The sequence below is a fragment of the Megascapheus bottae genome, chromosome 18 (genome assembly GCF_031878675.1).
Source record: "Megascapheus bottae isolate mThoBot1 chromosome 18, mThoBot2.hap1, whole genome shotgun sequence".
NCBI classification, from domain to species: domain Eukaryota; kingdom Metazoa; phylum Chordata; class Mammalia; order Rodentia; family Geomyidae; genus Megascapheus; species Megascapheus bottae.
In genome coordinates, this window is record NC_143526.1 from 26,319,788 (window position 1) to 26,335,026 (window position 15,239).

The 15,239-nt window shown below is 46.5% G+C and overlaps 1 protein-coding gene across 3 annotated transcripts; it reads right to left on the reverse strand.

The window, feature by feature from the left end:
- Positions 1-11,317: 11,317 nt before the first annotated feature.
- Positions 11,318-14,772, reverse strand: Ap5s1 (adaptor related protein complex 5 subunit sigma 1). 3 transcript variants are annotated; one of them, XM_090352793.1, is made up of 3 exons: positions 14,710-14,772; positions 12,856-13,047; positions 11,318-12,350 (listed from the first exon to the last, which is right to left on the reverse strand). In XM_090352793.1, exons 2-3 carry the CDS (start codon positions 13,029-13,031, stop codon positions 11,924-11,926), a joined length of 603 nt encoding a protein of 200 aa, XP_090208919.1. In that variant the 5' UTR covers positions 13,032-13,047; positions 14,710-14,772; the 3' UTR covers positions 11,318-11,923. The 3 variants fall into 3 exon arrangements, with proteins under 3 accessions (XP_090208919.1, XP_090208920.1, XP_090208921.1); XM_090352794.1 differs by lacking the exon at positions 14,710-14,772 and adding an exon at positions 14,549-14,620; XM_090352795.1 differs by lacking the exon at positions 14,710-14,772 and adding an exon at positions 14,413-14,511.
- Between the last annotated feature and the right edge of the window lie 467 nt (positions 14,773-15,239).

A 15,239-nucleotide genomic window follows, 5' to 3' on the forward strand; every position in this document is an offset into this window, starting at 1 on the left:
CCAGGACTGACAAAAAAAAAAAAAATCTGAATCTGTTTTACTAAAGTTAAAATAGATTCCAGGGCTGGGAATGTTTCTTAATGATAGAGTACTTGCCTAGCATGCACTGGGTTCGATTTTTCAGTACCACATAAATAGAAAAAGCCAAAGTAGCACTGTGGCTCATTAGTAAAAGGTTAGACTTGAGCAAAAGAAGTTCAGGAATAGTGCCCAAGCCCTGAGTTCAATGACTGGCAAAAAAAAAAAAAAAAAAAAAAATTTCCAACCCTATAACCCAGCAGTTTCACTTCTAGATATATCTGGGATATACACACCTTAAATAATGTTCTGATGATTTTATTCATAATGGGAAGGTTATTTTATTCATAACTCAAGCGTCCATCAGTAAAAAGAATGAAGAGACAAACAACAGTGGTGTTCTCACTTGGTGGAATAGTATAAAGGAGGAAAAAGAAAATTCTTGATATATATAACACACAATATGGATCTCTCCAGGATGAAAAGAAGCTATGACACTGCTAAAAAGTCAAATTAAAGAATGCATACTTGAGGGGCTGGGAGTTTGGCCTAGTGGTAAGAATGCTTGCCTAGCATGCACGAAGACCCGAGTTTGATTCCTCAGCACCCCACATACATAGAAAAAGCCAGAAGTGGTGGTGTGGCTCAAGTGGTAGAGTGCTAGCCTTGAGAAAGTCCAAGGACAATGCTCAGGCCCTGAGCTCAAGCCACAAGACTGGCAAAAAAAAAAAAAAGAATGCATACTTGATTCCAGTCCTGTAAGTCCTAGCAAGGGGTAAAACTAGGGTACATAAATACTAGCAAGGGGGAATGCTGACTGAGGACTGAGAGACACACCCTCTGTGGGTGGAAATGTTCAATTGCTTGATATGCATACTGGATACACAAGCTTAAACACATGAAAAAAAAATTTTTTTTTTTTGCCAGTCCTGGGACTTGGGCTCAGGGCCTGAGCATTGTCCTTGGGCTTTTTCAAGGCTAGAGCTCTACCACTTGAGCCACAGCACCACTTCTGGCTTTTTTTCCATGTATGTGGTGCCAAGGAATCAAACCTGGGTCTTCGTGCATGCTAGGCAAGCACTCTACCACTAGACCAAACTCCTGGCCCCCTGAACACATGAAAATTGTATTCATAGTACACTTACAGTTTCACATTTTTCTGCAGCTGTTTTTTGTTTTGTTTTATTTTTGGTCAGTCCTGGGGGTTGAACTCTGGGCTTGGTCACTGTCCCTGAGTTCATTTTTGCTCATGACTAGTGCTCTATCATCTGAGTCACAGACCCATTTCTGACTTTTTGGTGTTTAACTGGAGGTAAGAGTCTCATGGACTTTGCTGCCCACACTGGCTTCAAACCATGAGCCTCAGATCTCAACTAATATTAAAGGTGTGTGCTATCAGCACCTGTAATGTGCTGATATTTTCTAGCTCAGCTTTTTTGCTTACAGAAGGAACTCAACCACTTGAGCAATACCTCCAGTCTGGCTGGTTATTTGGAGATGGAGTCTCAGACTTTTTTGCCAGGGCTGGCCTTGAATCATGATATTCCAAGTCTCAACCTCCTACATAGCTAGGATTACCAGTGTGAGCTTTCAGCACCCAGCTTTTACTGACATTTTAGAAATTATTATTGGTGTGTGTGTGTGTGTGTGTGTGTGTGTGTGTGTCCATCCCAGGGCTTGAACTCAGGGCCTGGGTACTATCCCTGAGTTTCTTTAGTTCAAGGCTAGTACTCTACCACTTAAGTCCAGTTCCACTTTGAGCTTTTTTGGTGGTTAGCTGGAGATGAGAGTTGTAATATCCCAGCTATTTTGGGGGGCCCAAATCCCCTAGCAATAGAATTACCAGCACTTAGTGGGCCAAGCTAGGAGTCAGTTTAATAGTAGCTCAGCAGCTACTCTCTGCCTGTGGGCTGATAGAAAGCAGCTCCAACCTTCACTGGGGCTGAACTTTAAACGGTAAACACCACTCATAGGTGGAAATCACCTTATAATGTCACCTTATGATGCTCATAGTCGATAACCACAAGGATGAAACCATATGCAGGTGGTAGATCAGATTAAGCATTTTTACAAAAACACAAGCAATTTGGCAGCTAAGCCTTCCAGGTTATTACAAGAGTCTCAAGAACTTCATTGCTTGGGCTGGGTTAGAACTGCAATCCTTAGATCGGCTTCCTGAGTACTTAGGATTATTTACAGGAATGAGCAATTGGTGCCTAGCTTTCAGTTTTTAAAAAGGAAGACAAGGGGAGGGGGGCGGGAGTTTGGCCTACTGGTAGAGTGTTTGCCTAGCATGCACGAAGACCTGGGTTCCATTCCTTGGGACCACATACATAGGAAAAAAAAAAAGCCAGAAATGGTGCTGAGGCTCAAATGGTAGAGCTCTAACCTTGAGGCCCTGAGTCCAGGCCCAGGACTGGCAAAAAAGAAAGAAAGAAAGAAAGAAAGAGAGAGAGAGAGAGAGAGAGAGAGAGAGAGAGAGAGAGAGAGAGAGAGAGAGGGAGGGAGGGAGGGAGGGAGGGAGGGAGGGAGGGAGGGAGGGAGGGAGGAAGGAAGGAAGGAAGGAAGGAAGGAAGGAAGGAAGGAAGGAAGAAAAAAGAAAGAAAGGAAAGTGAGGGGGTTGAGAGACTTGGCAGAAAACACCTAAAAATGTCTATGGACCTGACTCTAGAGTCTGTGCTTCAAACTGCATTGTTGGAAGATGTTGGGCCACTTTTCAGGTGAGATTCTATTACTGTTCTTGGTAGCTCTCTGGATATTTCACAACCATTACTGTTTACAAACTGTTCTAAATTGAATCCCTGCTGTTAAAGGCAGTTCTACCTTATTTAGCTAAGAGTGGGTAAATGCTCATTTGTTTAAAAATCAGTTCTGTCTGAAGCCCACCCCAGGGAGCTGGGCTCCACTCACCACATATCTAATTCTTGCAACCAAAACATTGTGTGAAGACTGGTTTCCAAATGTGGAAACCTGTGTTTGCTGGACCTTGAAGGGCATTAAAACAATCCAGCTTTCATGGCATAAGTGATTGCCAGTCACCTGGTCACAGCTTTAAAAAGAAAAAATCTGGCAAAGAAGAGCACAGTATCATGTGTAGAGCAATCAGAAGCAAGCATCAAGAAAATCAAAATAAGAGGGCCCGGGAGTTTGGCCTAGCGGTTAAAGTGCTTGCCTAGCATGCACAAGGACCCGGGTTCGATTCCTCGGTATCCCACATACACAACCAAGACGGAAGTGGCAGAGACGAGACACAACCAAGCCGGAAGTGGCAGAGACGAGACTGCAACAAGCGACAGAGAGCGAAAGCAAGCAAGCGGAGCCCAACCGAGTGGTGGCCGGAGCGAGCGGGGCCGGAGCGAGCGGGGCCAGAAAGAGAAGGGGGCCAAAAAAAAAAAAAAAAAGAAAATCAAAATAAGAAGCATTAACTGCTCTCCTGGGCTGGGAATGTGGCATAATGGTAAAGTGCTTGCCTAGCATTCATGAAGCCCTGAGTTCGACTCCTCAGCACCACATAAACAGAAAACGCCAGAAGTGGCTCAAGTGGTAGAGCGCTAGCCTTGAGCAAAAGATCAGGCCCTGAGTTCAAGCCCCAGGATTGACAACTCTCCTATCCAATGCAGTGGCTGTAAGTTATATATACATTTTTTTTTTTTTTGCGCCAGTTGGGGCTTGAACTCAGGGCCTGAGCACTGTCCTTGGACTTTCTCAAGGCTAGAGCTCTACCACTTGAACCTCAGCACCACTTCTGGCTTTTTTTTTTTCTATGTATGTGGTACTGAGGAATTGAACCTGGGTCTTCGTGCATGCTAGGCAAGCACTCTACCACTAGGCCAAACTCCCAGCTATATATACATATTTTAACTAGAATTTGAAAGTCAGTTTTTAGCCAAGCAGCACTGGCTCACGCCTGCAATTTTAGTTACTAAGGAGGCTGAGATATAAAGACTGCAGTTCAAAACCAGACCAGGCAGACAAATCAGAGAGACTCTTATCTCCAACTTATCACCAAAAGCTAGAAGTGTGGCTCATGTAGCAAAGTATCAGCCTTGAGGGAAAAACCTAAGGAACAAGGGTGAGGTCCTGATTTCAAGCCCTAGAAGTGGTACAATAAACTAAAAAACAGTTCCTGAGTCCTAACTAATTACATTTCACGTGTGAAACTCATTGGGCTACTAGTTGTGAGATACAGAGCCTTTCCATTGTCCTAGAAAGTTATTTTGGACAGCTCTGCTCTACAGAATAACTCTTCAAGATTGTCATGGTCATGAGAGGCAGAGAGAGACTGTTGCAGAGTAAAAGAGACCAGTGTCCATCAAGCTGAATGCAGTGTGAGACACTGGATCAATCTTAGAGAAGGAAAAGGATATTAAAGGGATGAATGATGAAAGCTGGGTGAGGATTTAATTAATATTTTATTGGTGCTCATGTCATGTTCTGGTTTTGATAGTTGTTCTGTGGTTTTATCATACCTATTTGTGTTGTTTTTGTAACTTCATTGTAAGTCTGAAATCATTTCAAAATTCCTTTTTTTGTTTGTTTTGGTGGGTCATGGGGCTTGAACTCTGGGCCTGGGTGCTGTCCCTGAGCTCTTCAGCTCAAGGCTACTGCCCTACCCCTTGAGTCACAGCCCAACTTCTCCTTTTCTAGTGACTAACTGGAGATAAGAGTCTCACGGTCTTTAGTGCCTGAGCTGGCTTTGAACCTCGACCCTCAGATCTCAGCCTCCTGAGTAGATAAATTCTTTTAATGATAGTACTCGTCTCTCATTGTTCACTGTAGTCACTGTAATTGGTGAGTACAATTCATTGACCCCTCCCAGGTGGAGCTTACCCCAGAAAGGCCAGCATCCCTGGCTGACCGTTCAGCAATTGCCAGCTCACATTTCCCCACAGAGAAGTTAGGCCCAAACATAGTGCCTGAGGGCCTCAGAAAAGATCATGCTGTCATGGTCCAGGCCTTCAGGGAGCTCTCTCAGGCTGAGAAACAGAACTTAAAATATAACTATTAAATAACTGCTTGAAACTGGGCACTGGTGGCTCAAGCCTGTAATCCTGGCTATTCAGGAGGCTGAGATCTCAGAAAGAAGGTTCAAACCCAGCCCAGGCACTAAAGTCCATGGGACTCTTATCTCCAATTAACCACCAGAAAACTGGAAGTGACGCTGTGGCTCAAGTGATAGAGCAGAATAGCTGAAGAGCTGAAGAGCTCAGGGATAGTGCCCAAGCCCAGAGTTCAAGTCCCATAATGGACCAAAAAAAAAATTGTATAATCTATCATCATGGTACAACAGCATACATTTCTTTGGATGACCAAGTCCCAGATTCTAATACTACTTTCATTTGTAGCTGGTACTTAAAAAGGCATTATAAAAGAGAAGTAGGCTGGGAATGTAGCTTAGTGTTAAGAGTACTTGCCTAGCATGCATTAAACCCTGGTTTCAATTCCTCAGTACCACATAAATAGATGAGCCAGGAGTTTGGCCTACTGGCAGAGTGCTTGCCTAGCATCCATGAAGACCAGGGTTCGATTCCTTGGTACTACATACATAGAAAAGCTGGAAGTGGTGCTATGGTTCAAGTGGTAGAGCGCTAGCCTTGAGGAAGAGGCCCAAGGACAGCACTCAGGCCCTGAGTTCAAGTTCCAGGACTGGCAAAAAAAAAAGTACCACATAAATAGAAAAGGTCAGAAGTGGCGCCGTGGCTCAAATAGTAGAGTGCTCTAGTTTTGAACAAAAGAAGTTCAAGGACAGTGCCCAGGACCTGAGTTCAAGGCCCAAGACTGGCAAAACAAACTAACAAACAAAAACCTTAGGAAGTGGTGATGGATCTGTATATTGTCTTGTTTGTAGTATGATTTCATGGATATATGCGTATCAAATCTCATTAAGTCATATGCTTTCAGTATAGCCAGGCAGTAGTGGCTCACACCTGTAATCCTAGCCACTCAGGAGGCTGTGATCTGAAGATTGAAATTCAAAGCCAACTGGACTGGAAAAGTCCAAGAGACTATCCCCAATTAACCAGAAAAAAAAAAAGCCAGGAATGGAGGCATAGTTCAAGCTGTAGAGCACCAGCCTTGAGCTGAAAAACCCAAGGAAAACCATAAGGTCCTGAGAAAGAAAGAAAGAAAGGAAGAAAGAGAAAAGAAAGGAGGGAGGGAGGGAAAGAGAGAAAGAGAAGGAAGAAAAGAAGAAAGAAAGAAGGGAGGGAAGGAAAGAAAGAGAGAAAGAGAAGGAAGGAAAGAACAAGAGAGAGAGAGAGAGAAAGAAAGAGAGAGAGAGAGAGAGAGAGAGAGAGAAAGAAAGAAAGAAAGAAAGAAAGAAAGAAAGAAAGAAAGAAAGAAAGGAAGAGGGACCGGGAGTTTGGCCTAATGGTTAAAGTGCTTGCCTAGCATGCGTGAAGACCCAGGTTCGATTCCTCAGTACCACATATATAGAAAAAAACCGGAAGTGATGCTGAGGGTCAAGTGGTAGAGCTCTAGCCTTGAGAAAGTCCAAGGACAGTGCTCAGGCCCTGAGCTCAAGCCCAGGACTGGCAAAAAAAAAAAAAAAAAGAAAGAAAGAAAGAAAGAAAGAAAGAAAGAAAGAAAGAAAGAAAGAAAGGTAAGTGGGTAATGCTCATTTCAGCAAGTAGTTACTGGGAAAAAGATGCAATTTTTTTTTCCCATCCACATTTGCAGAGACCCCTGGATTAAACCCACAACGCACTAGGTTTTTGGGCCCCAGGACCCTTCACTGTGTGACTGTACAAGGCCTGGGTGCCCATAACACTTCTTTAACCTGAGGCAGCTCCTTAGCATTTTGTTGCTTTGACATTTTTTGCAGTGAACAAGCCACATCTCTCCATTTGGGTTTGAAGTTTCCTCCTTCAGATTCAGGTGCCACATTAATTTGATGGAAACCAGGGCCTCATGTATGCTATGCAGGCTGAGTTACGACATCCCCACCCCCACTCCCACCCTCTGGTACTGCATTTTTGACACTCAGAAGTATTCTATGTTCTTTACCAAAAGACATTTGCCAGCAAGGCACTGGTGTCTCATGCGTGTAATCCTAACTACTGAGATCTAAGGATCCCTGTTCAAAGCCAGCCCAAGCAAGAAAATCCAAGAGATGCTTATCTCCAACCAACCATCAGAAAACCAGAAGTGGAACTGTAGCTCAAAGTAGAGTACTACCCTTGAGTAAAAAGCTCAGGGATATCACCCAGGCCCCAAGTTCAAGCCCCACAACAAACAACAATGAAAAACAGTGCCTGTTTGACCCCTTACTGAAGATATTCATGTGGCCAGGGGTTAATTCTCAGGTTCCTGTCTGGATGTTTATTTCTTCCCAATTTTAATTAGTGATTGTGGTGAGGTACTTTGAACCTGATTCTCATCTTTTTATCACTTGTTTTGGCAGGGTACAATACTTTACAGGTCTTCACTGCATGGACCTTATGCATTATTTCTAATGTGTCTAAATCGTACTTAGTTCATATTGTTGGTCTTTGATCTTTATCCTGGTTGGAATCTTTCCTCAGTATATGTTGGTGTGTGTACATGCTTGTGTACTGGGCTTGAACTTGGGCTCTTGTTCAGCTTCCCTTTCAGGTGGCATGCTAGCATTTGAGCCACATTTCCAGCCTAGAAATTGTTAGGTTTTCCTCATCTCTTTTGCTATTAGCTACTTCAGGGCCTCTTTGAGTCTGGCAAGCAGCCTTCTTGGCCAGGACTTAGAATGCTTTCATCATGTGGGATTCCAGGACCTGTCAAAAGGTTTCAATATCCTCTTGTTTTCCATAAACAATCCAAGGCAATGCTCTGCCCAGTTTCCACTTTAAGGTTGCTGCTCCAGGCATTTGTGGAACCTCAGGCTGGTGTGGCCAATTTCTAATTGTGGTGGACACAGAAAATATGACTCTGGTCTCTACCATACTAAACCAGGTAACTGTTTTTGAGATAGGAGGAATTCTGGCCCCCTTTTTTCCCTGCCTTCTCTAGGGGCACAAAACCATGAGACCAGGTAATACCTAACTATAGTTCTCATCTCATTCAGAACACTGTTCATTAAGAGCCATGTTGAAATCAAACCACAATATATCTTGGAGTATGAGTGAGGGATACCACCTGCCCCTGAAAATCTCTCTTAGGACTGCCGTTCTCTGCTGGGGGAAAATATCTCATCTCTACACTCTGTTCCCTGGTGGGGGAGATGCCTATAATTATTCAACATGAATTTAATTAAAAAGAGAAAGAGGCCAGGCATAATGGCTCACTCCTATAATCCTAGCTACTCAGGAGGCTGAGATCTGAGGATCGAGGTTCAAAGCCAGACCAGGCACTAGAAAATGGGAAATGGCGCTGTGGCTCAAGGGATAGGGTGGTAGCCTTGAACTGAAGAGCTCAGGGACAGCACCCAGGCCCAGAGTTCAAGCCCCATGACCAACCAAAAAACAAAAGAAAAAGAAAAAGAATCAGGGACACTGGAAGCAGGAAAAGAAGACACTGCATATTAGTTGGTTTCCTTGGCTTTATCTTGAGGTTTTCTTCTGGGAAAGGACTTGGGAGTCCTGGGAGTGTCACCCTTGAGAGATAAGACAACATATTGTTTGTGTTGTATCCACAAGAAAGAAAAAGCTGTTACATAGAGCTGGTGAGCTAGCTCTAAGCAGTAGCTGGCATGCACAAGACCTTGGGTTTGATCCCCACACTGAACAAAAAATTAAAGTGGGCTGGGAATGTGGCTTGCCTAGCATGAATGAAGCCCTGGGTACAATTCAAGAAAAAGTTGGAAATGGCACTGTGGCTCAAGTGGTAGAATGCTAGCCTTGAGCAAAAGAAGCTCAGGGACAGTGCCCAGGCTAAGTTCAAGCCCCAGGATTAAAAAAAAAAAAATTAAACTTATTCTTCCATGGGGTTGTGGGTTGGGTTGTGATAGGAGGGTGTTGTGGATTAAATCCGGCCTCAAACATGTCAGACAGACAAGTACTCTCTGACCCATCACAGTCCTTAAAAAAAAAAAAATGTTTTTTTAATTGAAAAAAAAGAGAAGCCTGAAATTTGATGGAGGCAGAAGCCCAGGAACAGAGAATGAGAATCCCCAAACCAGGGGCGGGAGGAGGGCTGAACACTCAAAGCCTCATGGGAATGAGAGTGGTATGCTCTACATGTGGTTTGCATTTTATTTCCCAGGGATTCACATGCAGGGCGCATGGCCTTCAGTGTGGCAATACTGGGCGTAGATGGACTTTTAAGTGTTAGAGCCTACTGAGCGGTCATTACTGGCTTCCTGTTAAGCTTCACAATCCAGCCCTCCTCTGACATAGTACCAATCACCATCCACCACCATGACATCCTCACTGGAACTACGTTGATACTCTTGAACCTCCTGAACTTCTTTGAAAAGTTACACAGCCTCAGGTATCTTACTACAGGAACAGACAACTGTTACAGAGAATATATAATGATCAAAGTTAATTGTTTTGTTGTGTTATTCTATAAAATGACTCTCCTCTGTTCCCCAGCTACAACAAACTGCTTATTTCCTTGGGGACATGAGAAAGAGCATGGAAGCTTTCCAGTGGGGAATTTTTTTTTTTTTTTGCCAGTCCTGGGGCTTGAACTCAGGGCCTAAGCACTGCCCTTGGGCTTTCTCAAGGCTAGAACTCTACCACTTGAGCCACAGTACTACTTCTGGTGTTTTCTATGTATGTGGTACTGAGGAATCAAACCCAGGTCTTCATGCATATGAGGCAAGTACTCTACCACTAGGCCAAACTCGCAGCCCCTCCAATGAATTTTTTTCCCATTTTAATTCTTAAATCATATGAATATATTACCTACTTGGAAAATATTTTAGGGGGCTCAGGGACAGTCCTGGAGTTTGAACTCAGGGCCTATGTGCTGTCCCTGAACTTCTTGACTCAAAGCTAGCATTCTACCACTTTCACTACAACTCCACTTCTGGCTTTTTGGCACTTAATTGGAGGTAAGTCTCACAGACTTTCCTGCCCAGGCTAGTTTTAGATCAGGACTCTCAATCTCAGCTTCGTGACTAAGATGAAAGGTGTGAGCCACCTGTACCTGGCAACTTTCTAACCCTGAGAGGGAGAAAATGCTCCTGGACAGTGCCTAGGCCCTGAGTTCAAGCCCCAAGACAGATACCCCTGACCCACCCCCCCACACAACCTCTATACATTCCAAAAAGACAAAGCAAATCCAGATGGATTCACTGGTTACCTCTACCAAGCATTTAGAAATGACACAAAATCCCTGCAATCTCAGAAGAAGAAGGAGAAGAAGGAGAAGGAGGAGGAGGAGGAGGAGGAGGAGGAGGAGGAGGAGGAGGAGGAGGAGGAGGAGGAGGAGAAGAAGGAGGAGGAGGAGGAGAAGGAGGAGGAGGAGGAGGAGGAGGAGGAAAGAGGAGGAGAGGAGGAAGAGGAAGAAAAGAGGACTTTCTGACTCATTCTATAAGGTTAGCATCACCCTAATGCTCAAACCAGGTAAAGTAGTTATAAGAAAATGACAGGCCAGGTGTTTGGTGCCCTACCAACAGCTATCAGACCTCTGGATGGTGCAGGTAGGCTTAGCATCATAGTCTTCCTTTACAGGGACAGAGGAGCCAGGAACTAATGCACCCTGAGAAATCAACCATAGTTCCTTCCCCTCTGATAATTCAGAAGTAATTTGTCCTGGCCCTCAGGCTCAGATTAAGAATCAAGGTCCTCACCCAGTCACAATGGGCTTAACCCCACTCCTTCCTGGGCTGCCTTCTCAATTCCTCCTGCCTCACCTCTCACGTAAGCTACCCACACATAATCCTTGTTTAAGGCTCTGCTTAAACAAGGGCTGCTGTCCCAAAGAGGCATGTAAAGAATTAGGCTCACACCTGTAATCCTAGCTACTCAGGAGGCTGAGATCTGAGGATCGAGGTATTAAAGCCAGCTTGGGCACTAAAATCGATGGCACTCATCGCCAATTAACCACCAGAAAACTGGAAGTGGTGCTGTGGCTCAAGGGGTAGGGTGGTAGCCTTGAGCAGAAGAGCTCAGGGACAGTAACCCAGGCCCAGAATTCAAGTCCCATGACCAACAACCACAAGAACAACAACAAAGAATCTTAAGGGAAGTGGAAGGGAGGGAGGAGGGATAAAGGCCTCTGGAGATGGCTGAGCACAAAGCACATCCACCCACAGAGGGACTCACAGGAGCAGACTAGGTCAGTTCAATTCACAGAGAGACAGGGTGAGATGGTAGAGCCAGTACTTTTCATTCAAAATGTGGAAGATAATGTCACTCAGGTCAGAGCCAAGTGCAGGCAAAGGAGGGAAGCCCATAGTTCCCTTATCTCTCAGGCCTGCCTGGTAGGCATGGGCTGGCACACAGAAGCTACAGACCTCCTGATGAATGGCAGTTCTGAGCTGGAGGTGGGGCCAGGTCTTGCTGACATAGTCCTTGATGATGTTGTCTAAGTGAGCACAAAGGCAGGGACTAGGGCCTGCTGGGCTGAGGGCCCAGCTCCACCAACATGAGAGGATTTTCCAAGACCCCTTTCATGCTGCAGTGATGGAGGCATTCAAAGGGAAGGGTGGGGTAAGTTCCAGGAGGCCCCTGCTCACCAGCTCAACACGACTGACTAATGGGGCATGAGGTCAAGGACAGGCGTGGCTGGCACTACATAGTGGTCAAGTATATGAGAGTTCAAGGCTCAGAATGTTGTGTAAAATCACTGGGGAGAAAGCAGGCACAGCCCCTCCACCCTCTATCCCAGCCCCCCTTCTGCCAGCTTGCTGCATCTATTTGCCCTGGGTGCAACAGCTCATCAGAGTATAGAGCAGGGGCCAGGAAGAGGAAGAAAGAGGCTGTTGGGAGCCTCTGCCATTCCTCCTAGCCTTCTGAGGGAAAAATTATAACCCAGGAAGAGGTCAACGGGGCCAGGCAGCAATGAATTCCTTCTCCAGACCCTGGACAAACTGGTCATTGAGGAAGAGCAGCTGGCCATGGGGCAGAAAGCGAGAAAGGATGCCCTCAATGCGGTCAGCCCGCAGCAGGAGGCTGGTGCCAGGGGTCAGCAGCCGGAGGTGGTCAATGAGAAGGCGAGCCAGCAGTTGGAGTGTGCTCTCAGCCAGGAGCAGGTTCTCATGGGCATCCAGTACGAAGGTGAAGCCTAGTGAAAGCACCCCGAGCCATACCACCGTTCGAGACTCCTGGAACGGGTCGCCTGGGGACAGGCGGAAGGCCCCATGGGGGGCCTCATGCAGGGACACAGGCTCATCTGAGGACTGCAGCTGCAGGTCTGTATGGGGCCGGCCAGATGCCTGCTGCTGCAGCTGGCACATTGACTCCACCTGCCTGGAAGAGAGGGAAGGTCTGCTGTAATGATAGGCCTGTCAGGCCTGGCAAGGTCACCAGGGCACCCTCAAGCTTTTGTCATAACCACCATTGGAGCTGGGAACTGCCATTACCCCCATATCTCAGATGAGAAAACTGAGGCTTAGAGAAATTAAGTGACCTGCCCACAGCTACACAGCTAGGGAGTGTAATTCTATTTGGAAATCTACCTTCTACCCTGCCCCACTTTGCCCCATGTGGCAAGAAAGCTGGTTCTGAACACAGCTCCTTGGGCCAGAAAAAATGGGCAGTAAAAGATCCTGCCCCATGGTCTTCACAGATAATGTAATTATTATTTATTTAACCTGTTTCATATTAACACTTAAAAACAACTGTAGAAGACTGGAAAATGCTACCCTAAACTTTTCACTCTGTTTCTTAGCCCTCTTGTTTCACTCTATGCCCCCATAAAACCTATCATATCCTACCATGTATTCAGTGAAACCTCAAGCCTGGCTCTGCTTACCTGGCCACAGCCAAAAGCTGTTCCTTTCGGAGGAGCCTGTCCCTCGCTGCACCATGTGGCCTTGGATCACCTGGTGACTTCTCAGCACCAAAGACGCAGGAGTACAGCACTCTGCAGAGGCCTGCATCCTCCATATTTGGGGACCTCAGGGTGTGGATGAGGAAAGCGTGGACCATGGCTCCAGGTAGGATGCTACAAGGAAGCCAGAGATGAGGCTGAGAATGAAACCCCTGCTAGGGAAGCCCTTACAGAAAGGTGTGGCAGTATCTGGAAGTGCTGTTCAGAGCCTGGTGTGGCTGGACATGAATTCCCCTCATGCACCCAACATAATCCCAGCCCCTAAACAATCCAGTACTTCATCAGCATCACATAGCAGGGCCCATAGGTGAAGACATTTCAGACAATTCTAAACCTACATGTATGAAACAGCTGCCCAGCTACAAAAACTCCAAGGTCATGGGAGTCTGAAAAATCTCAGGAGCCTCAACAGCCGAATTCTGTGTTCCTGGAATGGATCCCAAACCAAGACCATTTTCATCTAGTGCATTATTATTAAGACATGAGCCCATATTAGGAATATAGTTCTAAAATATAGTTCTAAAATTGTGTGGCTTGAAATCAGGGCCTGGGCACTGTCTTCTGAGCTTTAATGCTCAAGATGAGTGCCCCACCACTTTAAGCCACAGCTCCATTTCCAGTTTGAATAGTCAGTTGGAGATAAAAGGCTCAGGGGATGGGAGTTTGACTTAGTGGTAGAGCTCTAGCATTGAGAAAGGCCAAGGACAGTGCTCAGGCCCTAAGTTCAAGCCCCAGGACTGGCAAAAAAAAATCACAAAGACTTATCTGGCTGGATCTGAACCTCAATCCTCAAATCTCAAGCTCCTGGGTTGAGCCACTAGCACTACCAGAACTTGGGCTTGAACTCAGGGCTTCACCCTTGCTTGGCATTTTGGGCTCAAAGCTGATGCCCTACCACTTGAGCCCACAACTCCACTTCCAGTTTTTTTGGTAGCTATTGGAGATAAGATTATCACAGATTTGGGGTGAGGCCTAGTGGTTGAACATTCACCTAACATGCATGAAACTCTGGGTCCAATTCCTTGGTACCACATACAGAAAAAGCTGGAAGTGGTGCTGTGGCTCAAGTAGTAGAGCTCTAGCCTTGAGAAAGCACAAAGACAGTGCTCAGGCCCTATATATATATATATATATAGGCCATATATATATATATATATATTCACAGATTTGTCTGCTTTTGCTGGCTTCAAACCAAGATCCTCAGATCACTGTCTCCTGAGTAGATGGAATTACAGGCCTGAGCCACTAGCACCTGGCTGCCGTCACCTGATTTTGAATGTAGGAATGTGTCCTTGTTTTTAAGAAATACACAGGAATGCACCTCCAATATAGTGGTAAAGGGACAGAATCTGATATTAATTGATGGTCTTGGAGAAAACGAGCCGAAAGAAAACTATTTGAAACAGAAAACATAAAACAAGTGAGACTAACAACTGATACATCTCAGCCAAATGGATAAAGAAATTTGACTACAGTTACTTCAATGTAATGACTGTAAACCACAGTGTTGATATCTGGCTGGCGCCGTGTCAGCCCGAAGGCTAAAAGGCAGGAGGTATATGGTCAGCAACAGACTTTAAATGGATGAAACGGAAAGATCGCTCTAAACCCTGACCTCTCGTGACCCGCCAGCAGAGCACGTCATCAGCTCCCGCCATTTCCCTCCTCACCCCGCTCCAAGTTCCAGCCCGAAAAATGGTAGCGGCCAACGCTCCCTACGTCACTGCCTCCCGCCACCCCGCGGCGCAATGCACCTTGGGAGTTGTAGTTCCTTACCGCCGTCAGCCAACTAGAAGCGAGTACTTCGCCCTAAATGCGCGGCTCCTGCAACTGTAGGCCGCTGTCGTCCAGACGTCGCACTCAGCCTTTCCACGGACCTGTAGACTTCCACTGCGGCGGGAGCGTCATGGCGGCCCAAGGGCGCTTGCGCACGCTGGAGACAGACGCGGGAGGCGGACGGGGTGGGTGGGGCCTCACCCCGTGGGTGGGGCGGTGCTTGAAGACGTAGGTGCGGTCGGTTCGCGCTCCCGCCCAGGGCGGCGCTGCTCACGTCGCCCAGCGCCGGCTTGCGGGGTGCTGCCGGAAGCTCCGGGCCTGCCGGGTCCCTGGCCACCGAGCCAGAGGCCGCCAGGGGGCGCAGCGGCCCGCGGCGGGCGGGCTTTCCGGAGGAGGCCCGTGGCCGCCTGCTCCGATGCAGGTCGCCGGGCCTCTGGAAACAGTGACGTAGGGAAGGGAGATGAAGCCTTGTGTAGGTGGTTTCGTGCAAATTCTGGGGTGCTGAAGATGGGACTACACTTGGAATAACC